General features: G+C 43.4%; 1 protein-coding gene and 1 long non-coding RNA gene across 8 annotated transcripts in view; one reads left to right on the top strand and one right to left on the bottom strand.

The window, feature by feature from the left end:
• Positions 1–27,308, bottom strand: part of ELF1 (E74 like ETS transcription factor 1) — an 88,198-nt gene that overhangs the window by 16,848 nt on the left and 44,042 nt on the right. For 5 of the 7 annotated variants that reach the window (XM_083819453.1, XM_083819452.1, XM_083819456.1 and 2 more), the window contains exons 2-6: positions 22,202–22,511; positions 14,511–14,685; positions 6,883–6,990; positions 5,958–6,122; positions 1,078–1,161 (exon numbers count right to left, since the gene is read on the bottom strand). In XM_083819453.1, coding sequence (XP_083675579.1) covers positions 1,078–1,161; positions 5,958–6,122; positions 6,883–6,990; positions 14,511–14,685; positions 22,202–22,273 — 604 coding nt within the window. In that variant the 5' untranslated portion in view covers positions 22,274–22,511. Of the gene's footprint in view, positions 1–1,077; positions 1,162–5,957; positions 6,123–6,882; positions 6,991–14,510; positions 14,686–22,201; positions 22,512–22,957; positions 23,141–27,308 lie in introns of those variants that run through there. The other 2 variants (XM_083819458.1, XM_083819454.1) reach the window with 2 other exon arrangements.
• Positions 23,248–26,171, top strand: LOC310892126. Its single transcript, XR_014577886.1, has 2 exons — positions 23,248–23,347; positions 23,436–26,171. It is a non-coding gene; the product is annotated as an uncharacterized lncRNA (long non-coding RNA).

The raw sequence follows: 27,308 nt of genomic DNA on the forward strand, positions 1-27,308 counted from the left end.
TTTCATTACAGCACTATTTTGAGGTTCCTCTGATTCTTTTATTTCATTTAAAAATTGGGTCTTACATAATAACAACAATAATAATAATAAAGCATTTTTTTATTTTTAAATATCACTTGTAAACATTTTTTTGTTATTGTAGAAAATCCCTCTTCAAAAGCAAATACGCTCCTTTGTCAACATAACATAGTTTTTTTTTTTTTTTAATTTCAAGAGCGTGACACTCTCCTACCACCTCTTACGTGTTGCAGTGCTTATCTGCTGGTGAGTACTGCACCACATGCAAGCTGTTCAGGTGAGAAAAGCTCCTCAGTCCCTAGCCATGTGTGGTGACACTTGCGGTGACCCAGGAGAGGCTCACTTCCACCTCCTGCTGTGCACAGGACTTGGTGGCACGCAGCGTATCAAAGCTGCCATTCAAAACCCAGGTTGGGTCAGTGGGGGAACTGGAACAACAGCAAAGCAACCACCAGTGAGCTGACAGAATTGCCAGACACTGTTAAGAAATCTAATATGGAGGAAACAATTTATTGTATCAGTAATGTACCTTTTTTTGTTGTTTCCTTCTGAACACAGGAGGAATTAAAGAAGTGTCAAAAACCCAAGCTGTCTGCCCAAGTCTTCTAGCTGCTTTCTAACTTCCCTCAAAATTGAGGGCTTGGTACCTCCCACTGCCAGCTGGCAGCCTTGATTATCTCCTCATGCAGAATTAGACACACGCAGATGGAAAATGTTTTCAAAGATCATCTGTCAAAATAACCACATCCCAAGAAACCCGAATACAATGCAAAGAGTTCCCCAAGACTTCGCTCGAAACACAGCAGCCTCTGTGGGGGGTTGAGGATTTTCCAAGAACCCTTGCAACTGAAATGAGAAATATATCATTCTCCCGAGGAACTGGGTATCTCACAAAAAAGTCTCTTCCACCATTTATTTATTACTTAATTTACAATGAGATGTCTTTGAACACAAGACCTGTTTTTACATCACAGGAAAACTAGTGAACTGCTCCTTTTCACATGTCAGTCAGAAACAATACTCATTTTAAAAATTTTGGTGACAACTCTTTGAACTTACCCTTTCCATCTTTGTTTTTCTTTTTCACAGATATGTTCGGAGTTGTAGTAGGGGACTCAGGACGAGAGGGTTTTGGCTTCTTCCCTGAAATAAACCACCAGTGAATCAACTTCAGCTTAGGAAAAAAATAAATAAATGAAAGAAAAAAAAATAACAAGGAAGGACCTAAAAAAGAAAGGTACTTGTTTTCTCAATTCAGAGAAGATTCAATTTTTAATCATTTAAGAGTTCAGTTCTATTCTGAGTTTTTTCAATTTCTGCAATATGATTGATTCCCCTATGATTTTACTGTGCTTATAGTAAAAATTATGCTCGCTTTTCCAAAGTCCATGTGCCTTGGAAACTTATGTGGCTTTTTAGGTACTTTTAACAGCATTTAATACAGAAGAGATGAGCAAAATAAGCTATTAACTGTGGTCAGAAGAGTTTCAATTGAAAAGGCTCAATTAAATACAGAGAACTATCTTTTTCAGCCATTGCCAAAGTGGAATTTAGGGATAAAACAAAATTGTCTGCTTATTTGTCTGGAAGTCCCCACTGATAGAAGAAAACTGCACTGTCGTGAAGAAAACACTTCTCAGTCCTGATCTTTCTTATTCCTTTCTCAATGCTGGCTACAGGTAAAGGAAAGAAAGTTGGTTGGTTTCTTAAGTCCAGCAGAACCAGTAAGTGGCTCTGAAAAACACTGCTTTTTTAAAGCCATAAACACGGTTGCTCTGTCTAGTGTGACGACTGAAAGAAGTTAGTTACAAGTGATGACAATAATTTGAAAATGTTGAGAAATCAACTATCTAAACATGAGTGGAATAAAAAAATTAAGTCATACTGAAGTATTTTTCAAGATCAAACCTTGAACCTCTTCCTTCATTAGATCCCATTCAATATCAGCTTTTACAGCTACTATAGTGAATCAGAAATCTTCAGAGCATATTTATGAAATGATAAATTCCTCTTATCAGCTTTTGCAGTGATCTTTAGTATGTTAACAATACCTAAATTATTCACATACTGCCTCTGCTCCTTTGAGGCAGAACAGTCCTAGCAGACAGGACTCATAGAAACGCACTTCTAATCCAATTAACCTACTGTCACATATAAAGACCTAAAGAAAAGTATTTTTCTTTTTCTCTACTTATTACATTTCCAGAGGAGTTTATGTTCTACAGAGGTAAGACAAACAGGTCTGTGCAATCCCCATCACAATGACATTCCACTTTCAGTTCTGTTTTTAGAGGCTTCCTTAATACAAAAGACAAAACTGCAGAATAAGCAAAGAATCACAGAATAAGGGTTAGGGAGCTTCACTTCTCAACAAAAATGCTCAATGCCAGCCTGGGCTGTCTGCTTTGTTTTAGATTTCCAGGTGTCTATTGAGAAGTCATAAGAAAGACTGGTTTGAGCACTCTCACCTTTTGTCATTCTCAGTCTTGCTAAGTCTAGCTTTGCACTTTTTCCTTTCTTTCTCCCTCCCTTTTTTTTCCCCCCAAACAGGAATGGGAGGAGGGATAGCTAGTTGACAGCTGCAGTGAGGGAAGACTAGGAATGCCTGGAGTCCTTACATTTTCTTGCTTCATTTCAGACAAGATTCATGACTGAGGATGGGACACAAAGCTCAGCTACCACCTCGGCCATTAACGCCTTCCTTGATTTGAATGACGATGGAGGGAAGAAATCTGACAGCACTGGTTTTGTCATATGTGGTCATATGAAACAATTAAGAACTACTGGAGCACATTTTTAGAATCTTTATACCACTGACCATCACTGGTTGCAAAAAATGTCCTTTTTTCTCTTCCTTCCCTAAAATGTCTAGACGAAGTCACAGAATCACAGAATGGTTTCAGTTGGAAGGGACCTTAAAACCCATCTAGTTCCAACCCCCTGCCACGGGCAGGGACACCTCCCACCACATCAGGTTGCTCAATAAGAGTCATTTTTCTATAGGCCTCTCCTACAGTCTTTTATGGGTTCATCCAGAAGTCACTCTTCTGTAGGTCAGCTACTATGGCACTGGAAATCCCTCAGGGTAACTTTGTGTTTTTCTCCCCTTACACATCATGGGAAGACTGTGTTCAGGGCTCATCTCGTTCCCACTCTTGCCCACGTATAAATACAAGCAGTCAAGGAGTAGGGAGTGTTCCTCTGATGTAATTAATTACCTGTGTCTGAATGAGGACGTGTTTTAAAGCAAATGAAGTGGATGAAGTCTCAATTAAGTCATGACTTAATTACTGCTGGTCAGCTTCAGGAAACATAAGTGCTGCTCACATATAATGCACTTCTGATTACCTAGGCTACTAAATATAAAATCTGCTGCTGCAGCAATTCTAGGTTCTGTTACCTCAACCTAGACTACTTGAAGACATCCTATCTGGACAGTCCTCTACCACAAACCTATCCAAAATTAGAAATCAGTGAAGTATGTGAAACTTGTTTACAGAAGGGTATTGATTTTACTGCTCTGTAAGTGGACTAGAGATAACTGAAGATGATGTTTTTAGACGACACTGCGAGCTATAATCTTCATACACTGATACTATCAAAAACACAGTTAGCAGAGACACACAAGATATGTTTCCTTTGTTTAAAAGAAGATATTTACTGAAAGTACATTAAGCGTTAGCACACTTCCTCCTTTGGTTCAATAGAGCATGCATTTGTTACATTTCAGAGTACATTACTACATTCCTTTTTAGGAGAGAATTTTACAAAGAGGAAGGGTGAAGAATGTGCAAGAGGCTGAGAGGGGCTACCATAATTTTCTACAGATATTTGAATGTATGATTTTTATTTCCACTTTTCCATTTTCATGGTTGTAAAAACACTTCAAGTTAGACGTTCCTGTTACAAATGAACGTGATATTTAGAAAATGAGATGTTCATCCTGACAGAATATTTTTTATCAAACAAGAAAAAAGATTAATACACTTCTTTGCACTAGCAAAACTGGAACTAAAGGAATTCATATAGCAAATATCCAAGTCTCTTTCTCTGACATCCCTCAGTTCTTCCAGCCCTTTTGATCCACAGTTCAACAGCTCAGTGCTCAGATATTCATGAGTACAACCACCCTGCTGAGCATGGGTTTGGAGTTGAGCTGATGGGTGGATACAGCGCACATGCTGCAGCAGAATGGCTCACAAGGAAAATAGGTAAAAACACCCCATCACTTCTGAAGAACATGTTCTTGGAGAAGTTCTACTTGGCAGTGCCATTCCACCTCAGTTAGCTAGCAGTGCTCTACACAGTGCAACCCTACAACTTCAGCTGTTGGGTTTTATATGCTTTAAGTCCGTAAGTAGATCATGGCTGGCATGCATATGGCAAAATGTCTGCAGTCCTTTGCTCTGCCACAAAATTGAGCAAAGTAAGGGAAACAGATTGCACGTCTGAAAAACAAAACTAATAAAACCTGCATGTCATTAGAAATGCACTACAAGCTAAGTAACATTTTGCAGCAATTGTTGTAGGCCAATGCCTTATAAATCCCTGTGCATTTTGAAATAACACTTCAGCATCACTCAGATCAGAACATCTACCTAAAGGAGTCCCAGTTTCATTGAAAACTGGCAGTTAATGAAACGTCAAGCTGATGTATCTTTTCTAGCATTTCTTCTACCCGATATAATGATTAAAAAAAAACACTCAATGTGGAGCAACTGACTTTTTAACCTACAGCTAGCAAGGAGGAAGGAGTGGGAGTAAGCAGAAGCACAACAAGAAACAGGGTATGAAAGTGTCAAGCCAAAGAGGTTAAAAGTCTGGCAGACAGAGGCTCTTTGTTTTGACCCACATAGCAGCCAACATTAAGAAGAAGAAGAAAAGAAGAAAAAAAAACAACACAACAGTTAAAGTCCTTTTACGGTTGGTTATCTCATGGTAGTTTCCCCAGCAGCACTCTCGGGCAGCTGCTGGTAAAGCTCCCCTCCACAGCAGTTTCAGTTCAGCTTTCTGACGGGAATCAGAGAGCTCCAGGCCCACACCCGTCCCTACCAGACCTTGTGACACACACGGGGCTCAGGAAGCTCCCGCAGCATTTCCAGAGGCCTGTACGATGTCTTTCACGGACAACTACTCCCAACATTTGAAGGTATGGTAGTTGCATTAGCAGCAAAAATGTACTGTCTTGCAGCAGAAGTGTAGCAGGGTAGCAGAAGCCCTGTTATGGATGACTTTTTTTTCCTGCAGGGGAATGTGTCAAAGTGCTAGTGCTCTGATTCAGCCCTAGGATTACATGCAGAAACATAACTCTTCTGTTTAATTCCAATTTTTGTTGTTGTTTGGTCTGACTAACACCACATAACTTCGTTACTCTTTGGCACAGCGCTGACTCCAGTGGAACATCATTCAACAGAGGGGGCCTCGACCCACCATGCAAATGTTATCTACTGCAAATGGGACTGGCACTTACTATAGCGTGCAGCTATTTAGAAAGAAGAAAAAAACCAAAAAAGCACATTTCATATTGAAGAAAGGTTAAAAAAAAGCCCTCATTCTGATCCCATACTCTGCACAGACCGAGCATTTTCAGTTGAAGCAAAATAAGAGCTAATTAAAATACTTCAGCATTCATGGCAATACACGCTCTGTAGCTTGTAATGCAATTTTCCTCTGAAGAAGAACTATAAATAGGAGCGAGCAGAGATCCACGTTTCCTGTCAGATAAGCAATCATTGCTACGTCTCCAACATCATCAGTATCTAAGCATCAGTATTTGTGCGTGGACACCCAGTAAGAAAATACGTTCTCTGTATTTCCAGCTGAGGACCCCAAGTTATTCTGACTTGACATCCAGCATGGTTTGAAAGACTCACGAGGGGAGATAAGCACGCCACTGACTGCTCTCTACCCTACGCTACTGTTCTGCAATAGCATCTTACCTTTTTTCTTCTTTGGTTGTTCAAATTCAGGAGTCTCTGGTGACTCAGCGTAAGGGTCTGGGGCTTGGTGAACTTCCACCACCTCAGGGATCCCATCAAGTGTGACTGACACATGCGTAATAGGAGCTACCATATCTTCATCTTCAGTTGCACCAAACATAGTTGCTTAAGGGAAAGGGACAAGAGGAATATTTTCACACAGCCACAAGGACTTTTAAACATAGAACGAAATAAAACTATGACACTTACTGCCTCCATGGGAGAGGAGAGCAGTTCATAATTGAATATATCCACCCGCAATCAGCAGCGGTATTAAAACAGAACAGTTTAATGACATAACCCGCTCCCCTAAAAAGCACTATTACAACATGCTCACACATATTTATTCATCGGTAATGCAATCTAAACATATAAGTATAAATTCTTCTATCTTACCAACATAGAATCACAGAATGGTTTGGGTTGGAAGGGACCTCAAAAATCATATAGTCCAACCCCCCTGCCATGGGCAGGGACACCTCCCACCAGACCAGGTTGCCCAAAGCCCCATCCAGCCTGGCCTTGAACACCTCCAGGGATGGGGCATCCACAGCTTCTCTGGGCAAACATAAACAGATTCATCCTCTATCAGCCAAACAAAACAGAGCAGTCTAAACAACCTCACTTTGTTCACACCTTCCCTCTAATTTTTGATTCTTCCTTACCCATCAATGTTCAACTCTGGCATCAACATGTTCTCAAAGCAGTGGAATTCTTCAGTGCCTACAACACTGGATTTCTGATAGCCAAACTACATGTGTAAAGCCTACCTGGAAGCAAAATATTCCTACCCATTCCATGGAACCACACAATACTGAATCCCTCCTTGTTTCAAACAGGCAAACAAGGCAAACATAGACTGCTTTGCTTTCATAAAAAAACTTACTTATTCTTTTTTCATCCAGCATCGGACCAGGGGAGTCCATATTGAGAAGTGCTTCAGCAGCCTCAATTGTTTCAATTGTTTCATCCCCATTATGACAAGATGCTTCAACTGAAAGCAAGAGAAAATTAATTGTAAACAAGCTACAAATAGGACTTAAAGGTTCAGCATGATATTTATTCCTATATCATTTCTAGAAAGAAAGTAGCAACCAGTCTTCTATTAGATGAACAGTAACAGGTTTTCTAGGAAAAAAATGTGCAATGCAATCATTTCATTTCTTTAATGCATTATACTCTTAATATTGTATATATTAGAAAAACAACCTTTCATTTCTGTCCTGTCTTTATAACCCTTCCACTTGCTGATCAAGTACGTGCAGTAACATACAATGCCTGTAAGACCTGAAAAATGCTACTACCACCAGTGATACTCTGGACAGTATCCTTAAAAAACCTGCTGCTTTCTTCTTACGGTGGTCAGAGGATTTTTTTTTTTCAAAATAATTGTATCATGGCAAACAAGGTTAAACATTAGTTCCACTAACAAGTAGCATAAACCTTTAGAACAGTTTAACACATTCTTTTATAAATTGTTTTGTTGGATGGAAATGCACAGGCCAGCCTTCCTTATCCTTTGCCGCGAATTTTAACGTATGTTAGGTATTTCGCTTGCATTTATCAAAGTGCTACAATGGTCTGTGCTAATATTCCCCTCCCTAGGATACAAATGAACCTTAGTTACTTAGTCCTGCAATGAGTCAGCTTCATACCCTCTCTTGTGTTTAACTTTGAGGAATTTTGGGTGGGGTAGTCACACACACAAAAAAAAAAAAAAAAAGAAAAAGAAAGAAAGAAAGAATGAGACTGACTGACTGATAGAGCAAACAAAAACGTACCATAAAACATAATGACCTCAGAAAGAACATTTCTTCTTCACATAAAAATAATAGGTTTATTACAGGAAGTAGAACTTCTATACCATTTTTTTAATCACAGTAAAAACAAAGCACCCAGCCCACTAGCAATAATCAATCCCATAATAAAAAAAAACACCACCAACAACAAGAAAGACAATTTCACTCCAAATGCCCACATCTTCAGCAATTTTATCACCAGGAAAGGACAAAGATTAATGCAGACACTCAGGCATCCACACATCAGCCCTACCTCCTCCTCCCTGCTGTGATTTACAGGCAGCTCATGGACTACGGCTGGCTCAGCGGAAGCCTCCTTACCTCCCGGATTTTTTTCTCGACCTTGGTACTACCATGCTCCAAGCATCAGAAGCTAACACCCAAACACAATAAAGGAGACGTGGGTTTTGCGCACCTCTGCCCTGTAGTCATTGTGCCTGGCTTCACTGCCAGCTCTATGGCACCTGCTCCACCCAGTGTCTTGCACAGAAATACAAGCAAGTCCAGGACCTGCACTGCTAGCTGATGTCTTGTGAGAAACGTGGAGCCGGGGAGGTTCCTTCCCATTGTGAAACGAGGCAAGGGGAGTCAATGAGCATAGACTAAAGTGCACACAGTGAGACGGGGCAGCAAACCGGTGGCAATTCTGTCATGCAGCCTGCAGGGTCAGGAGCAAAGCCGCAGGCCATCTCGGGCCCAGGCTGGCTGCCAGAGCCTGACAGCTCCCCCTGGCAGTGCCTGGCAGCTGGAGGGGGCACTGGACGCAAGCGAAGCATATTCCAGGTTGTAGGCAAGCTCACGCTTGGCCCGTCAGTGCTGCTGTAGTTGCTCCTGGTTCTGTTTGGAGTTTTATTTGGACAGGAGCTTTCCATATTATCTACCAGTGTAACAAAGGCCGCAACACCAATGTCACCCTCACTACAGGAACACAGCCCTGCCAGCTTCCAGCAGCCTTGCACTGTTAGAACCATGGAATCATTAGGGTTGGAAGAGACCTCCAAGATCACCTGGTCCAACCGTCCTCCTACCACCAGTGCCACCCACGAAACCATGTCCCTAAGCACCACGTCCAACCTTTCCTTGAACAGCCCCAGGGACGGTGACTCCACCACCTCCCTGGGCAACCCGTCCCAGTGCCTGACTGCTCCTTCTGAGAAGAAATGTCTCCTCATTTCTAACCTAAACCTCCCCTGGCGCAACTTGAGGCCATTCCCTCTAGTCCTATCACTGGTTATCTGTGAGAAGAGGCCGACCCCCAGCTCCCCACACCTTCCTTTCAGGTAGTTGCAGAGAGCAATGAGGTCTCTCCTGAGCCTTCTCTTCTCCAGACACAACAACCCCAGTTCCCTCAGCCGCTCCTCACAGGACTTGTGCTCCAAGCCCTTCACCAGCTTCATAGCCCTTCTCTGGGCACGCTCCAGGGCTTCAATGTCCTTCTTGTAGTGAGGGGCCCAAAACTGAACACAGCACTCCAGGTGTGGCCTCACCGGAGCAGAGTTTGAGCGGACTCTGGCCGGGATAGGACTAGACAGCCTTTTACAGCCGACAGAGAAGAGGTAATTGCTTCCCTCGGCGCCTTCATGCCCCGCGCCCTGCCCCAGCTGCAAAGGCACCCTGCCGCCAGCCAGCTCGGCCCACGCAGGGCGATGGCCATCACGGCACGGGGCCAGCGGGCTGGGCTGCCAGACACCGCTACACCCCGGTCCCAGCGTGGTGGAAGGGCAGGAGGGAGGAGAGGTTGCTTGTTCTGGCCCCCGGGACCGCGGGGCAAGGAGCAAACCTTCACGCCTGCTTTCACGTGCGGAGGCGGCCGAGCAGAGCCGATCCTTTACTCTGAGTAATGGAGGCAAGGCAGAGGTTCCCTGCTTCACGTCGCTGCTACGAGATGTAGCTCAGCCACGTCTGAGACTGCCGAAAGGAACTTTTAATTACGATATTAGCAACAAGCTTAATATAATTTGATGCTCACAATAAACATAAGGAGCAACAGCTACAGGTATCTGTCTATCCACAGACACAGAATGCCAAAAATAAGTTTCTTAACCGCATTAATCCCCTTGCTAACACCCTTTAAGTCTCTTCTTAGAAGATGACTTCACAGGACGGTTTGAGCCAAATTAATCATTCTCCGTTGCTGAAAAAACAGGGATGTGGTTCTGCCTCCCATCTCTACCCCTGGTTCACGATCCAAACTCCTCTCACTTAACACAAGCCAGGCTTCGCACTTTTTTTGATCACGTAGTGAGGCAATTTAGTCCCATAAAATGGCTGGAAATAATTTGGGGTGTGTGGGGGGGTGGTTGCTGCGTTAGCGAGTTGGATTACAAGCACTCAAGAGCTAACACAAACAAGCTGCGGCGTACCGCACGGAGCAGGTCAATCACAACCTCTCCGTCCTACTAGCGGCATCACTCGAGACGGTCCTCAGAGATAACCAGCTCGGCTAACAGGGCAGGCTGCTGTCTGTTATTGTAGTCTTCCCCCTTAAGGTTGCCAATACATATTCCAATCACTGGAAATTACAATACAGTCCCAGATTTAAGAAGAAATGGGGTTAAATAGCTTATTTGTCACACTTTGGAGAAGTCACAGTTGGCAAAACGGCGTGGGTTTTTCATTTCAGAGAAGCATCACGTTTCAAATGCTATCTTAAATAGGTAGAAACTTCCAAAAGAAAAGAAAAAAAAAGCTAAAGAAAATAAAACCACACCCAGAAGTAACTTTTTTTTTTTTTTCCCAGGGTACTCAGGCCCTTGTTTATCTGAGCAAGCCACAAATTTAAGCCTGTGTACCTGTCTGCCAATTACAACCCAATTACTGCGAACGCATGCTTGCGATGAGTCAGAGCCCACAGCCAGCACAAGGCCTGCCCAAACACGGCTTTCTGCTCTTCTCACCTGGTGGGGAAAGAAAGGAGATACCCAACTGGAAGTTCCCTCCCTCAGCCCAAATTCCTGCTGTCTGCAGCCCTGCCCGATGTGCTTTTGAAAGCTTTAACACCTCTCTACGTGAGCAGGATCCTAACGTGGTGGCCCCGCCGACTTGTCCAAAAGGCTCTGTGATCCCGTCCCACCACTTCCAGCGATCCCACCCCACTCCACCTCTCCCGTGCCTCTCGTGGCGATCAGCTCCAAAGGGCAGACAAAGAGAGCCCTTGTCCTAGAGAGCCCTAGATAAGGGCCGTGCTAGTCCAGCTGTATTTAAAGGCAGTGCTGATTTTACTAAAGACAAAAAAAGCGGACCACGGAATCTCAGAGTAATGTTGGAAGAGATCTAAAACTGCTACAAGGAAGGAGAGATCCATCAAATACAGCCGGAGACCTCTTTTTCAGAATGACTGGCTGTTAAATTTAAGTGATTGCTTTTTAATGTAAGTTCTGCATGATTGTTAGCCGATGCTGGAAAACCAAGTGCTGCTTTAAGAACGTATATATTTCAGGAGGCCTATATATCACACTTCGTTTTCTTTCTTAAACAAGGCTTTAAAATTTACAAGCAAAATTATCTCATTGGGGAGCTATATGGAAAAACACTCATCGTTTTTAACCAGATGGTATAAGCAGCACTGAATAACTTCTCTGCAAAGTAACTGAGACTGTATCCTTTTTTTTTTTTTTTTTTTTTTTTACAACTGGCATGTTGTCAACTAAAAATCCTTATGGATTAAGGCTGTGAAATCCTGCTTCCAACTAAATAGTCCTTCGGATTTCTTTGCAGCATTATAAATGATTACTGAACATGCTGGGGTTGTGCTGGATAACAGCCTCTAGCAACTCTTTCCCTTCATTCTCTTATTGAACAGTTTGGCATATGCCATCAGTGCCAGAGGTTCACCACATGGACAAGCCAAATCTGACCTACCTTGGAAAGACCGTACCAAAACTTCTGAGTTGGTTGTCAAGCTTCATTATTCTTCCATGAGAACCCGTATTTCTGTGCTTGGGACTCAGACTAGGGCACGGTGAACCTAAGTGCAGATTTTCTGTCCCTCACACGTCCAAACTTTGTCAGCAAGGACCCCTCACTGATCCCATCCTAACAAAGCCAGCACAGGTGAACCAAAAATGGCAGACAGTTTAATTAACTGGTATTTTTTTTTTTACATTAAACCTGCCAGTGCTGAGAAAGGAAAAAAAAAACACTTCAGGAAGTTGCATAATCCAATTAGTTCCTCCTTCCTATGCATCTACTAACCCTAATTAGTTACATTAATAAGGTAAATAAAGTGTAGCAAACCATACCATCTGACGAGATGGCCTGGAATTTATGATACAGAAAACCTTATCCCCTGTATTTTTCAGGGAGAGAAAAAAAATCAATGTTCTCTTCAGTGATAAAACTTCTAAGTTTCTTCTAAGATAAGCTGGTTGTTGGCCATCTTTCTGCAGGGTTTCAAGTAAAACATGCTGTTCTTATAGCTGTCGTGTTCTGCAGGTCATAATTTATGCTACAGATAAGTAATCATGGGTGTGTAATAGCTGTGGTTTTGAATGGCTTACGCTATATCCTATAGACAGAAAAGCCTACCAGAGTCTGCATTTCTGCAGATACACCACTAAAAGCAGACCTACCTCTAATTTCTGGTAGTTTAGGGGAAAAGAGAAGCTTAATGTATGACAGACATAGTACTGAAAAACTTACAGCTTCAAAAAAGATTCATGCATATTAAGCATTTCTGAGTAATGTTTACTCATAAATGATGGCATTTTCGGTTTCATTTTGCTGGGAACTTCAGTCTTCTGAATATTTTAAACTGGAATTAGTGCAGTCTTTACAAGGTCTGATTCTCTCTCGATGGCATAATGTGAAAGTGACTGAAAAGATTTGTACTGACTTCAAAGAGCAAAACAATGCATTTCACTGTTGAGAGCAAACACAATTAAAATCAAGATGGGAGCTTCAAAGAGAGGAAAAAAGCAAGCGAGAGAACAGAGTAGGTGGGAAATTTTAGTTACGATTAGCCCCATCCCGCAAGCAAGCCGCTGCAAAACGTGCCTGCACGTGGACTGGCAGTATGGTCTGTGCACCCGCAGCCCGAAGCTGGGGCAGAGAGGTGGTGGAGGGCTCCTTGCTCCTTCTCTACGCCCTCTCCCCACTCCCATGGGGAGTCCTGCCACCCCGTAACCCTGCTTGAGGCTGGCAGGATGGCTCCCTGATAGAAACCCAGCGCTGAGCCACCTTCCCTGGGGAGCTTTCAGCCGGTCACTACAATAATCTCTACAAAGTCGCAGCTCTGGTCTTCTAAGGACTCGGCCTTTAAAGAAAAACAGATTGCTTGAACTACAATGGATGATGTTAACAATACAGCGCTTGTCTGCCTCCAGAGTATCCCTTGGACACCACCAGTTACAAGGATTACATATTTTCAGTCTCTGGCAGCAATTTGCAAACCCTTCTCATGTGATCATTTATGTTATCCACAAAATATGTTAACAAGAGGAGTCGCAAAAGTGGCGTTTCGCAATTACTCATGCAAATGTAGATTCACACACAATGTATTGTAGTGAATATGGACTCATAAAAACTATGACATGCATCAACTATGAAACGTTCACACAGCCACATTAAGTGGTGCTTAAGTAACACACTGAGGAAATGCCAGTTACAGTGTGAATAATTAATATGAATAGCAAGTGAATAGTTGGCAAGAGGTCTCCACATGAAATAATGTTTAAGCATGTAAAACCCTGAATAATCAGCTAACTTATTTGTACAGTCACAGTCTGTTCACAGATAATTCACAGCTTAAAAAAAAGGCGGGGGGGGGGGACATATTATCAGATTTACTGGGAACAGTTCATGTCAATTTACTCTGTGAACTGTACCTCATGTCAAGTTTTGGTGAGGTTTTGTTTTGCTTTTGGCGGTAAAAGATTGTATCAGAGCATGCCTTGGGAAGTAATGTCAAAACCATGACTGAAAGCAGCAAGCTGTCTCCAGCCCTGGAGACAGTTCAGGTGGGGAACCTAGTTGCTGAAAGATGACACTGAGACAGATCTCTACCCTGTAATGCATCTACCCCACCTCTCAGACTTAGCAAAGACGCTTCGAACACATACTTTCAGCAATTTTTTGTTTGCTGTGAGGTCTTTCTGTTGTTTTGTTTGGTTTTTAAATTTGACTTATCTTCAAGCTTTCCAGGAGAATTGTGTTCTCTTTTGGGCTACCTTTTCTAAGAGAATTCATGTAGAACATTTGTATTTTAGACATCAATCATTATCAGAAATCCAACGTGAATACTATGCTGAGTGCACTTAGAATCATAAAGGTTGGAAAAGACCTCCAAGATCATGCTTACACGTACATTTTATTGCTGGCTGCTTGTATACCCTCAGGAAGTGAAAAGCAATACATCTACAGATGCTGTGTACTACTGCTTTTTGGTATGTATGCTTACTTAGGTATGTACCAACCGTTAAACAACAGCAAAAATATCCCATGAAGAGCAATTAAAACTCTTTTTGGTACTCTGAGCAGGACTCTGTCTTAATCTCTATTGATGGATGAAACTCTTTACCGTACCAGCTGTACAGCTGGGATTGCAAGCCACCTGGTAACGGCATTAATGCCATTTTCTCTGTCTTGTACAGAATTAACAGCATTCAAGGCTATTATAACTTTGTTTCCTATTGCTTTTTGTCACTGAACTTTTCTCGCCCCTAGCCTCAGCCATCTTGTTGCAAAAGCACGGCAGAGAAGTGTTTTTACAGCAAACCTGTGAGGGTGATATCATCGTCTTCTATGATTTGTTCCTCTGCGACATCCAGAGAGCTCTCAGTGATCATGTCACTGGGTTCGTCCACGCAGGTTAAGCCGGAGTAGTTGTGTAGGAGGTCTGCGCTAGGGACGTGTTCCACGATGACAGCAGGGAAAATGGATGGATCACCAAGCTGCAGGGAAAAAAATAAAAGGAAAATTAGAGTAATGGTAGTTAGACTGTGCCCGACCTAACCACTTGCTGATGAGCATTTCAGCAGTCCTGAATATTTCTACATCACCTCGATGGTAGATGGTCAGGAGGGAGCACTGAAGAACAGGATGATTTTTAGCACACCAAATAAAACAGCAGTAATGTCCTGCCACGGGCCAGAGGCTGAATATCACTGTAGTATCTAATATAGTGACTTCACTCCAGCAGGTTAATACGAGACTCCCACAACTGCATTTTCCAGCTTAAAAGCTGACGTGACAGAGGAGAGGAGTGGTGCAGTAAATGCCAAACTTTGCTGGCAACGATAGCAGGCAAGCAACTTGCTGCACGCACCGTTTGCTCTTCCTGCCAAGCTGGAGGTGGAGGGGTGGTGAGGCTGCAAGGACCACAGGAAGGTCTCACGGGCATCAGGTCTTCCACAAGGCACTAGCTGGCAATCACAATCAGGGAACACTTACTCCCAGAGCAACAGGGAGTGCTTGATACGTGTCCCGTACTACTTTCCCTCTCTAATTCTTATGGCCTCCTTCACTTGCTCCCCCTCTTTCCTTCCCAAGACCGCTTTCAGTCGTTCTCCTTTCTCAACAATTATTTTCTGTAAGATACAGAAGAAAAGGGGCGGCTGGAAAAGCAGAAGGCAAGCTGGCCAGTAATAAGAAGAAGATGCACGTTCTCTGAAAAGACAACCATTCAACAGGAAGAGGTTTTCAGAAAATGCCATCTACTACAGAGACAATATTTTCCAAAGCGATTCTTTCAAAATGTCATTTGCAGGAAGAAAGTCAGAGCTGATGATAGCACAGCAGGCTCAGAGAAAGCCTAGTGTAACTCAGAGGCTCTCTCACTACAAAAACAAATTGCATTATGAATGTGGCAAGCTTAACAAAAAAAAAAAAAGTTGCTCAATGTGCTTCTGTGAGAAAACCGGTGTGTAGACGTTTGGTCTCACTCTGCACAGAAGAACAAAGATACACACAGATCAAGCAGATTTTATTTAACCATGCAAGAAAAAAAAACAACAACATTTGGTTATGAGTTCACTTAGGCGTTGCTCACGTCTCACAATCTCGCCACTACACAGGCCACCACCGGTGGAAAATGGTCTCAGAGCTACTGGCTCCATACAGACAACGGCAACGGGAGGCAGTGTCTCCCAGGGAAGAGACTGGAATATATGTTCTGAAAGCAGAAAGTGCAATTACAAGATTTACACAGCAGTAATTACTATTTTATGTTGCTCTGTATTTTGTAAAACGTGCCTCAGCAGCAACTGTTGTAAAGGGCAATCAAGAAAAAAGGAAGAATTCAGAAACAAAACTAGTATTTCTACGGGCTTCTATTATAAACACTCTGCTGAACTAAAACAAACAATAAAAAATAATAAAAAATAAAACACCACAAAATCAACAAAACCCAAAGGAAAAAAAAATCCACAGCTAACCTACCAAACTCTACGGAACATAAGCTTCAAAGAGCGTAACGTGGTAGGAGAGCAATAAACACCAGCAAAAGGCAGAGCAGTTAGAGGCAGACCAGACTCGTAGATTTGGTTACACGAAAGCAAAATGAGTAAAAAAGATAAAGCACCACAAAGAAAGAAGAAAAATAAAATACTGAATGCGTTAGAAAAGTTTTATTTTCAACAGCTCCACGAACTAGAAGGACGATAGTCCATCACAGCCTCACCACGGAGATAAAATTCATGCTACAAAAATAGCTTGAGCACCCCAATTTCAGAAATACACCACAGTTTATACGTTTTGTGGTGGAAACCACATATACTGTACATGCATCTACATAACCACATTAAAAAAATTAAGAAGAAAAGAGTTTACATACTACACTTCACTCAAGCTCCTGTCACCTGCAAGCAAAAAAAAGAGGCCATTTTGCGAGCATCTGTTCATTGGTCTACTGAGCTGGTAAAATGATGGATTTTAGGTTGGGGAAACACAAATATGCTTTAGTATTCTCGTCCTACTTGAGCTCATAGACACTAGGGGTGAAGTTCACCTCAAGTAACTTCAAACAACTGTGGTGCAGGCACTCACAGAACCACAGAATCACCTAGGTTGGAAGAGACCTCCAAGATCACCGAGTCCAACCTCTGACCTAACACTAACGAGTCCTCCACTAAACCATATCACTAAGCTCTACATCTAAACATCGTTTAAAGACCTCCAGGGATGGTGACTAGACTTAAGCTAATAACCCCAGGTTTCCTTCAGAGTCAACAGGTAGAAATGGGTATTTTTAGAGCATGTTTCCTTATCCAGTTTTAGGCTCCTGTGCTACAACAGGTATCATCCCCTAAAAACACCCAGTTCTCTCCATTGACCATAAAGGGGCAGAGGTGTCGGGGTGTCTCTTCCTGATGTAGATCTTGTACGCATCTATCTGCAATGTCTTCGAAGTGAGCTGGTCCGTCCTTCCTTTTGGCTTCTGTGGTTGCACATGCATGGCCTGCAAAGTCTGTAGGACATACAGGCTCTCCAGGGATTGTACCGAGTTGCCTGTGCCTTGTGTTAGCTCCTTCTGGATGAAAAATGGCTCTGGCTCAGCACTGTCCTTCTCTAACGACTGCAGCTCATGTCACTAACTTTGTCTCTGAGAGACAAAAATATCTCCTCTGTTACTCTTCAGTCATAAAACAACTGTTGTCGAATAATAAGGGAAACACAGATAAACCCAACTGATTCTTAGACATTTTTATCTGCGTTTCTCAAAGCCCTATTTATATTCCAGCCTACCAGTTGGGAAACCTAATTACAACAGCCCCCTCGGCCATTCATTAAGGAACCATGCTTTGCCAACAGGTGCTTCCCATGTTCCTGAATTAGGCTGGCGTCATGAGCTTCAGTAGGATCAGTATGACTAAACATGATCTGTTCTGTAAGGATAAACTGTCTGTCTGCACCCGGGGGATACCTGGGGGCTGCGTCTGTCTCTCGCAGGGCAATACGTGGTCGTGTGATTTTGGAGATGGACAACTGGAGGAGCCTGCTGACACATTGCTCTTCCAAAAGGTGTAAGATGAAGAGTGAAGCCACTTAAGAGTCATGCAGAAGAGCGTTTGTTCACACTAAGACACATTAAATGGGATTTTCTTTAAATTAATAACAGCTTTAAACTGGAGTCAGAGTAAATATCACTCCTTGTGGCCTTTTATATTTTATACCATTATTACACCTGCTTCCAATTTATTTATTACTGCTGTACAAAGTATGGGTTTTCTGTCTTGCCAGTGTTGTGAAAAGGAAAGCCTGGAACAGATATAAAAATGCATTCAGGAAGAAAAGCACAGATGCAACTGCAAATAAATCTAATGCGAAATGCGTTTTTGCAAAAACTGTCACCGCTATTTTGTACGATATTTGCAATTGGTTATGAATTCATTGCAGCTTTTCAGTACTTACAGGGGGCTTATAACAAAGATGGAGAGCAATTCTTTGCTCAATCAGGTAATGACAGGACAAAGGGGAATGGTTTTAAACTCAAAGAGGGAGATTATAGATTACATGTTAGGAGGAATTTCTTCACTGTGAGGGTGGTGAGGCACTGGCACAGGCTGCCCAGAGAAGCTGTGGATGCCCCATCCCTGGAGGTGTTCAAGGCCAGGCTGGATGGGGCTTTGGGCAACCTGGTCTGGTGGGAGGTGTCCCTGCCCATGGCAGGGGGGTGGAATTAGGTGATTTTTAAGGTCCCTTCCAACCCAAACCATTTTGTGATTCTATGACTTCATTAACAAAACAGCTTATTTAGTTTCAAAAACTACTTCTCGATGATGGGAAAAACTGAACCCTACCCTCCTCGGGGGAATGCTAATGGCAGTAATCTTCCTTCACGCTCTCAAATTCTTCTTTATCTTTAGCGTTTGACATTCTTGAGAGGTATTTCTTTTTTTTCCTCTAAAAATTTTCGCAAAATACCAAACTGGTTGTGCAAATGGAAAATAAGGGGATTTCTTCTGCTCTGGAAGTAGTGTCTTCTTAGATGACAATTCAGATCCCATCCAAGGGACAATCCAGATCTTTTCCTGAAAATGTGTTGTCCCAAGAACACAGTGACTAGCAGCTAATTGGTTTGGAAGACATTTTATGCAAGTGAGTGATCGGTGCTAAGAAAAACATGCAATAGGGAAAAGCAGGGGAAAGCTACATTGGCAGAAAGAAAGAAAAAAAACCACGTCGGTGCAAAAACTGGCTTTGTAAAAAAGCAACAGAATTCAGACTTGAGATGTAGTTGGCCATTTATTTTGAAACAAACAAAAATCCCCCCAGTAATAGAAAGCAGGCAAAGTGATCTCGGTGACTAGAAAATGGCCTTCGGTTTTCTCTCCCTGAAGCTCCTGTGCCAACAGCTGAAGCAGCCTCTTGACTTGCCAGGCGTTCCCACGGCCAGGATCTGAGACATTACCAAGCTTCACAGCGGGGTTTTGGAAGCAGATTAATGCTGCTTGCTTTCTCGGGGAGACAACCTCAGCACGGATCTCACAACCACTGCCTGAGAGCCTTCACAAAGCTGCAAGCTGGTAAGTGGGGACTTCCTGCAGAAGCTGGAAAGAGCCAGAAATTTAGAGCTTGGCCTTGGCAGTGGCTTTCGGCTCTGGCACCACCAGGCTTTTCTGGGGTGACTTTATATTCCAGAACATCGGAGAACGTGGAAGAGTAAACCAAGGCATGAGAAGATGTTGCAGAAGCCTAACCTAAGGAGCAGCTTTCAGAACCACATGGAAAAGTGCTTGATGGCACAGAGCAGTCGTGCTGGGAACCGGGCTAACAATTTAACAGGTGAGATGATGTGGTGTGTCCCTGGCATCGTTTAAAACTTACTAGCATGGATCCAGCCTCCGTGGTTGCTTTAATTCAGGTTTTTAAATCCAGAATGTCCTGATCAAGTACCACGGTAACTGTCAGATAACGAAGGGCTAAATGAAAAGGCACTGAGAGAAGAAGCTGCAGAAGGGGAGCAAAGCAGTTCCAGGCCAGTTCCCGATGCGGCCAAAGCCTGGAGGAGCTCCTGCACAGTTTTATATGTGTGGTCTCTCTTCAAACAAAACAAAAATCCACAAAACCTCTTTTTAAACATGATCTTTGACACGTAGCAGCAGCCAGTCAGCTTATCAGGAGCATTAGGACAAGCCACTTGTTCCCTTGTCGAAGTTATGAAGACATTTTCACCCCACTTCTTTCCCACCATATAAGCACAATGCTATAAATGAGGCCTCCAAGAAAAAAAAATAAAAAAATCCCTATTTTCTAAAGTGAAAGGGATGAAGCTGATAAAAGAGAGCCTTTCCTGTTCACATGGGGCCATGCGACCAAGTCCCTCCCACTGGCATCTGCCGGTGGCTGAATGCTTACATTTGCAAATGGGCTGTTCCTAATTTATGGCTGTTTAACCAAGACTTTAAAAAAAATAAATAGACGGCCACAAATTTATGACTTCCCCGAAACACTGAGTGTAGCTGCCATCTAGACCCTGAACCTCTCCCCACAGCTGTTCTGTGTCCTGACAGTTCTTGGCGCAAAAGGGCTGCAGGCAGAGCTTCGACGAGGAGGAAAGCATCACAGTTCTTTCAACTCCAGCAACCCAAAGATCAGTTAATGGACACATATGTATAAAGATGGCACATTTTGCATCCCAATGAAGCTCAGAAGAATGCTTTTGATCAACAGAGAGCACTTCCAGAGCTCAAATTCCTAAGCACCCATATTGGGGTATGCATTCCTAAACGCAATCTGTCTGTCCAGAGCCAAAACCTTCAGCAGTACCTGTACTGACAGCTCCCATGGTGCAAGAAGTAGATGAACCAGGTACATGCATAATCTTCTTGTGTTAATGTCCTATTACATATCTTTATCTAAGTTAAATTTTGCTCCAGCTCCCCAGATCTTTCCCTGCTGCAGGCTCCTTTTCCACCACTGGTGTTTAATACCTACCCTCACGCAGCCATCTGGCTGGCCACCCGAATCTTTGAGAGCTGACCTAAGTCAGCCTACTGCTTTAAACAGAGCTTGCCGCGAGGGGTGTTCTCCTATGGCCTTCCACACCTCTGTTTTCATCTCCTGTAGAGTATGCTCCAGGATGCCTTTTTCCTTAGGCTTAGTTTTGAGTAGGATTTATTAGGGTTATTAATTAAGTAGGATTTATTAGGGTTAGGAGACACATGCCAAGGCTAAGTTTGGTCTGGGGCTGGAGAAAGCTCCATTTAGGGGGTTTTACTGTTGAGTGCTCTAGGTATTTAAGTTCTTCAGGTGAACATCTGAAGAAACTGAAAGATACATAATGCATAGCTAAAATGAACAAAGCCACGCATGCTTGCACTGCACCTTCCAGAAATCACAGTGAAGTAGCCCTCTCCTTCTTAATTCTCCCCTCTCCCACTGGCTTGTAAAGAAAAACCAGCAACAAACACACACCAGAGGTAATAAATACAGCTCGTTTTCTGCTATGTTTGTGCAATTCCCATATCTAAATCCCCAAGCTCTGGAAAAATACAGGGAAGGAAGTTACATTACCAGTTCCACCCAAAACTGAGTTAGCACTTTAGAGAGACAACACTCAGTTCATTGAAATGATCCTATGACTCTGACAGCAGAAACGGGCCACCAAACCAGCCAAATATTAGGGCACAGAGAAAACCCAGGGACAGGGTTATGAAGCCAACAGTATTTTTGAAACAAAGAAGAACAAACACTTTCCACATTCACAAAAAGAGGAACAGTTTGCGACAGCACTTCTCAGCTGTCTCTCCATAAGACTAAGACGTCTTATGATCTCTGTAAGACTAACAACTGTCTCTCCATACAACTAAGAAATTTATTGTCAACAAATGCAAAACCCTACCATTAACCACCACTTATAGAAGAGCCGCCTGACTTTTACAGTAGGAATCCTTTGCTGAAGCCTCAGGACTCACGGGATGTGGTACAGATCATCTAAACCTACCTGAGAGTCTCACGACATAGAAAGTTATTTTCCCTTCAGCGTGAAAGAAACCAATTTAAATTATTTTGAAGCTTAGTTCTGAATAGCTGACATACACATAGCAATGCAATTTAGGAACCAATCTGTAGAAAGTAGAGGGCTGACATCTACTGCTCCTTCTAGTCACCTGTAGTGTCACACTTACTTTTTCCAGATTTTATCCTAGAACACTAGAAAAGTGAAAGTGACAGCCAAATATCAGAATTTTAGGAAATTTGCATCACAAATGGATTCTACCAGTACAAATCAGTGACACGAGAAAAACATTTTCAGAGGAGGTCTCTGCAATACTGCAGAAATTGCAACATTTCAACCCATTTCTGCTCAGCTCGTACAAGTTACAGGAAGCAACAGGAAGCTTTTGAAACTGCACAACTTTCTGCTGCAACACTAATGATCTCAGCGCTGGCTTTCTTGTGTTTTACGTGGCATTTTTTCCTCATGTTTTCCCTTGTATGAATGTGATTTCTTACGCGGTCCCGTACCTGCTGCTCATCCTCCATGACGTTGCTGGCGAATTCAAACACGAGCTCATTCTGCTGTACAACTGCTGCCATAATAACGCATTCCCAGGTCTCAGCTCCACATAAGAAGAAAAACGTTCCCAAATGTCAAAGGATGGCGAGCGTCACCAAGGTCCAGCGGGGCAGAAAGGCAGGATGGCGAAACGAACCAAGCGTCAGTTTTAGTATTTCTTAACCATCAGCGTTCCCGGGTCCTTCTCTTCTCAAAGGGAAACAAACCAAGGGAAATCCTTTCCTGAGGTGGTTTTCCCACGTGGGCAGCCTTTTATCTCTGAGGAGAGAAAGAGAGAAAAAAGAAGTTATAATTAAGAAATGATTGCTACATGAAAGAGCAGCAGCCACAGGAAAGGTTGGTCCTCACTATAAATGTTTTATCTAGCTCTGGGGAAGGCAGACACCTTTGTATCTCCAGAGGTATTACTTCCACTAATCAACACATGCAAATCTTCATTCCCATAAAAAGTAGGACTGTTTCAGGAAGCAGAGGGAAACTGTTTCAGGAAGTAAGACACCAGTTTCAAAGCGCTTCATATTAAAAGTATCAGGCTAGCACCAAGGCAACAAAGTCACGAAAGTTACCAAAAAGAAACTCCATCTTTTTGCCTGATTCATACATGCAGCTTTTGCATTCGTTAATAACTCCGGTCTTCAAGGTACATTCAAAGCAAAAACACAAAGCCCAGACTGACCCACTCAGCTGCAGGATACCTCATGTACATCACCTTTCTGCCCTACACACAGTTCCAGTTTTGCAGGGCTGTTACTCTGCAAGTGAAGTGCTCTTGATCTTGATTCCCAGTGTGCAACAGATGAAGAGTCAATAAATTCCTCGTACGATACAGAGAGTTCCTGAGCTGTACACGAGGCAGATCTTCAGCTTCTTTTTAAAAACACACTGTAAGTGTAGCCTTATCTCTACCGCAGGCTTGCGAGCGGCCGGAAGGAAACAGCACTGACCACGTCATGGCAAATTAGAGCAGGCAAAGAAACGGCGCAGCACAATAGCAAAGAAAAAAGAAGACTCCCGAAGCAGGGAATGTAAACAGCTCCGCTGGAGGGACGCGTGCTCACAGCCCCCACATTTTCACTCACTTATCAGCGTTAGAGGTAATCATGGTTAACTTGTGCTTGGATGGAGATGCACTGTACTGCTTCTGAAATAAAAGTGAGTGCTAAACGTAACCTTTTTATACAGCTAAGATGATCAACGTGTCAATAAAAACCCTGCCTTTTCAAGGGAATAACAGCATGCCTGCAATTAGGATCCTACCTACGGGAGTATGCTGGTGCCTACGAATTTAAAGCCGCACGTCTCGAAGGAAGCAAACGGGCGGTGACTTGCGTTTTGACCAAAGTTCTTTCAACTGGCTTCGACGCAGGGCTGCTGCGACAGGAGGACACGTGGCAGAGGTCTAGCACGTCCCCATCCTTGAGAGACACGCTCGGAGGCCAACTGAGACCCAGAGGAAAACCTCTGGTGACTTCAGCCCTGGAGCGAGGCGGCCGTCTGCGGCGTGTCACAGCCGCCTGCGTACAAGAGGTTAACCTCACCTTGTTTTTGCAGCAGTCTGAAACTCAAGAAATGAAGGGCATCTTCCTCCCCTGCTGCCAGGCGGTTAAATTAGGGAGGGCCGAGTCACGTGCCCGTACTCCCTCGCTCTAGGAAATGCAGCAGCTGTTTTTCCCATATAGATTGTGGTATTCCCAAATTCCTAAGCCGTGATGACAGCGCATTCAAGGAGTCTCATTTAAGTCACTGGATCCAACCCTTCTAAGAAATCAGGAAAACCAAAGTTATGCAGACAGGAGAACTTCCCCTTCCAAGGCTTGCTTTAATTAGCTGCTAAACTGTTTGTTAAAGTAGCCACAACCCTAACTAGAGAGTACTTGTGTTAATGAGAGCTAGAGGCTTGAGGAGAAAGGCTATGCTTTGGAAATCACGACTGGTCAACCTCAGCCCTTTGCACTTTGCAGGCTGACCTGAACGGTTCTCTGTACATCAGCAGGGCTGTGGCAGTGAAAGCACCACACGCAACGGTAGGATCTGGGGTAACTCCCCTACAATTACTTGGCCTCACCTTTTAGGAAGGCAAAAGTGCCACTGGAAGGTTGCACACCCATCAGCACAAAGGGATCGGCTTGTCCCATCCCATACTCTTATCAGCCTGTGTGCTAGCCTAAAAACAAACTATACAGCCATGTGCTATGTAGCTTAACATTTCCTCCACGCAGCGATTGAAATGGATGAATTTATGTCAGTAGGGACATACCAACTCTTCCAGAAGAGAGGACAGGAATGGAAATTTACTTAAGTGCAATTTCTGGTTTAGTTACTGCTGAGAAACGAAGTACATATATCCTCTCCGACAGGATGAAGCAGCAGTATCTGAAGTCACTCTCAATAATCAGTGAGGAGGGCTTTCACTCCAGAGGACCACCAGGCAAATAGGAAAATCTCCTCAGCTTCCCAGTAGAGGCTTATTTCAAAATGAGAGTTAAGCTAATTGTCCTGGGAGAACCAGAATTTGGGAAGGGCTTACAATCATCTCCATTAGACGCCTGTAAACCACATGTCTGACCAGAGAGTACAAGTGCTTGAAGCCCAGCGACTTTCTAAGCTCAACAACAGTTAACAGCACCAATATAAAATCAGGATGAACACCCTGTCAGAGATGCAGGCTGTCTAGGAAGGCATAAGGAAAACTGGAGGTACAACCACCACGAGACAGGTTTTATAAGTTCCCTGTGTTTGTTGGAAACTGGCGCATTCTTCCATTAGCACCAGATCATGATTCTGTAAAACAATAACATTTCACAGCAGATACTGCAATGCCACGCTGCACAGCAAAGACATGATTCAAAAGCTGTGGCGGCAGAGATACTAAAAGCTACAAAGAGATCTTTCCTTACTTTTTATTTAAAAAGCAAATGAACAACACGAAATCAAGTGCCATCATTTGACATCATTTTAAGAGACTGTGGCAGTGCAATGCACGTGATCCCTGCAGGATCCACACAAGCACTGCTTAAAACTGTTACACCTCACGGTAGTGAGAAGCTCCTAATGATCCGATGCCTTTGCAGGAACAGATATTTAAATGCTATTTTATGAATTTTCCCCACTGTGATCCCGTGCAGTAAGATGCTGGTGCAGAGTGCTCATAGCCCACGACCACCCCAAGGCAAAAAGCACCACGGCACCTCCGAGCAGAGTCAAATGGCCCCCCTGTCCTTACAAGGAAAGAGCCGCGTAACCCCAACATTAGGACCACAGTGAAAGACAACGGTGTGAACAGGCTTTAGTGGGCTTTAACATCTAACCTTATGGCTAGATAGCGGCACTCAACCTATTATTGTCTATGGGAAACGTCCAATTGCGTCCTCAGTGGCAAATAAGTAGTAACAGCCGAGCTACTGGGAAATACCAGCAGGGCAAAATAACGCAGAGAACTTCCCAGTACCCATATCGCTTTCTCTGGCACATACAAAACAACAGCAGCTTTTCGCAGAAGGCAGCACCGTTCTAAACCAGCTATATTTTCCTCCACATCTATTTTTATAAACTGTGCTTCCATTATTCCAAGTATCACAGGATCCTGATGCCTATAGGCTAACACAAACACGGCTATTGTTTTGGCTATATAATGCCACTGATCTCCCTGTCTGATTTGACGTACATCTGTGAACAGCAAGTAAGTTATTTGCACACAGCACAAAATGTATAAATTGTATTCGTGCGCACAACAAGCTCAACTACATACAATTAGTCCTGGGAGAAAGGGGACCCAGTATACATTACCATAACATTTGCATCAAATTTTCAGAACCTCAGAATAAATGTTTGCTTTTACTAACTTTTTGTTGCGGGAACTTATTATATTAAAGCAATATTAAGACACAGAGATATCAATAAACACCTTAAATCGATAAACGCCTCTTCTTTAAACCTTAAAACTGAGCCCATGAATAAATGATGTCAATCCCTCTGAAAATTCCCCTCCTCTGTGTTACAACATCTCGAAACCACCCCCTCGATCAGGCTGTCCAAAAGCACGTTGAGATGCTTTAACCCTTACATTCCCTCTCCGATATCCCAGAAGATGCCCTGTAGGACTTTTGGGCTAGATATCACAAGTGCTTTCCCAACCACTCCTCCCCACACGTACCCTTCACTTCACCCTATCGCTCTTTGGCCAATTCAGCGAAGCTGGTAGGAAATGCCTCCCAAACAAGCATTTTGTCCCTAAGTTGCCCTGCTGCTAAAGGCAGCGCTCCCTAGCCTGCAGCTAGGCTCTGACGTGGAGATAACAAATCTGCACTTTCTCCTTCAACTCCTGACAACATCAGCAGGCACAACCCCTGCTGCCTTAGCACTCGAGTACAACGCAGAGCGCTCAGGTAAGACGGCAGCACGCTGGAGAGGTAGAGGCATCAAAGTGCCAGGAACAAACCCAAACATTTGCAGAAGAAGCTCAGATATAAAACCAGAAGGCTCACGTCTTGGTACTAAGGGCTCCTCCAGCAAGCTGCTGCCTGGATCCAGTCCCACCTAGGGTTACCAAAGACAACAGTAATCATCCTGCACTGCCCTTTTAGTGCAATGAGGCACATCACTGCAATTAAGAACAAGCTTAGCTGCTTGATCAAATGCGGATTTGAATCCTGACTCGCTGCTCAAACAGCTCTACTTGTTCAGCACAGGGTCAAAAGCCTTATGACTGGAACTCCCCAATGAATTTCAGTCTTCAGCATCAGCTCTAGCCCAGAAGTGTCACCGCTGGGACTTACCAGAAATGCAAAGCTGGAGCCCTTCCTCAACAACACCTTGGGTGCAGGAGGAAGACAGGAGTCGATGAAGGGGAAGAATAAAGGTATCACACCTGGAGATTTTGGTATGAACACCCTCGGGGGGAGGTCAGGCAAGCACCTGGGTGCTCCCTGCGCTAATTCCTTTCTGCCAGTGGAGGTTAAGGACAGATCAAGCCAGAGCCCGTCCTCTCCTTGTAGGATTGCACCTTCTTAAGATACTACACAAGCAATAGATCACAAAGTCTGGTTTTCATAAAAA

The sequence above is a fragment of the Anser anser genome (genome assembly GCF_964211835.1).
Source record: "Anser anser genome assembly, chromosome: 1".
NCBI classification, from domain to species: Eukaryota; Metazoa; Chordata; class Aves; order Anseriformes; family Anatidae; genus Anser; species Anser anser.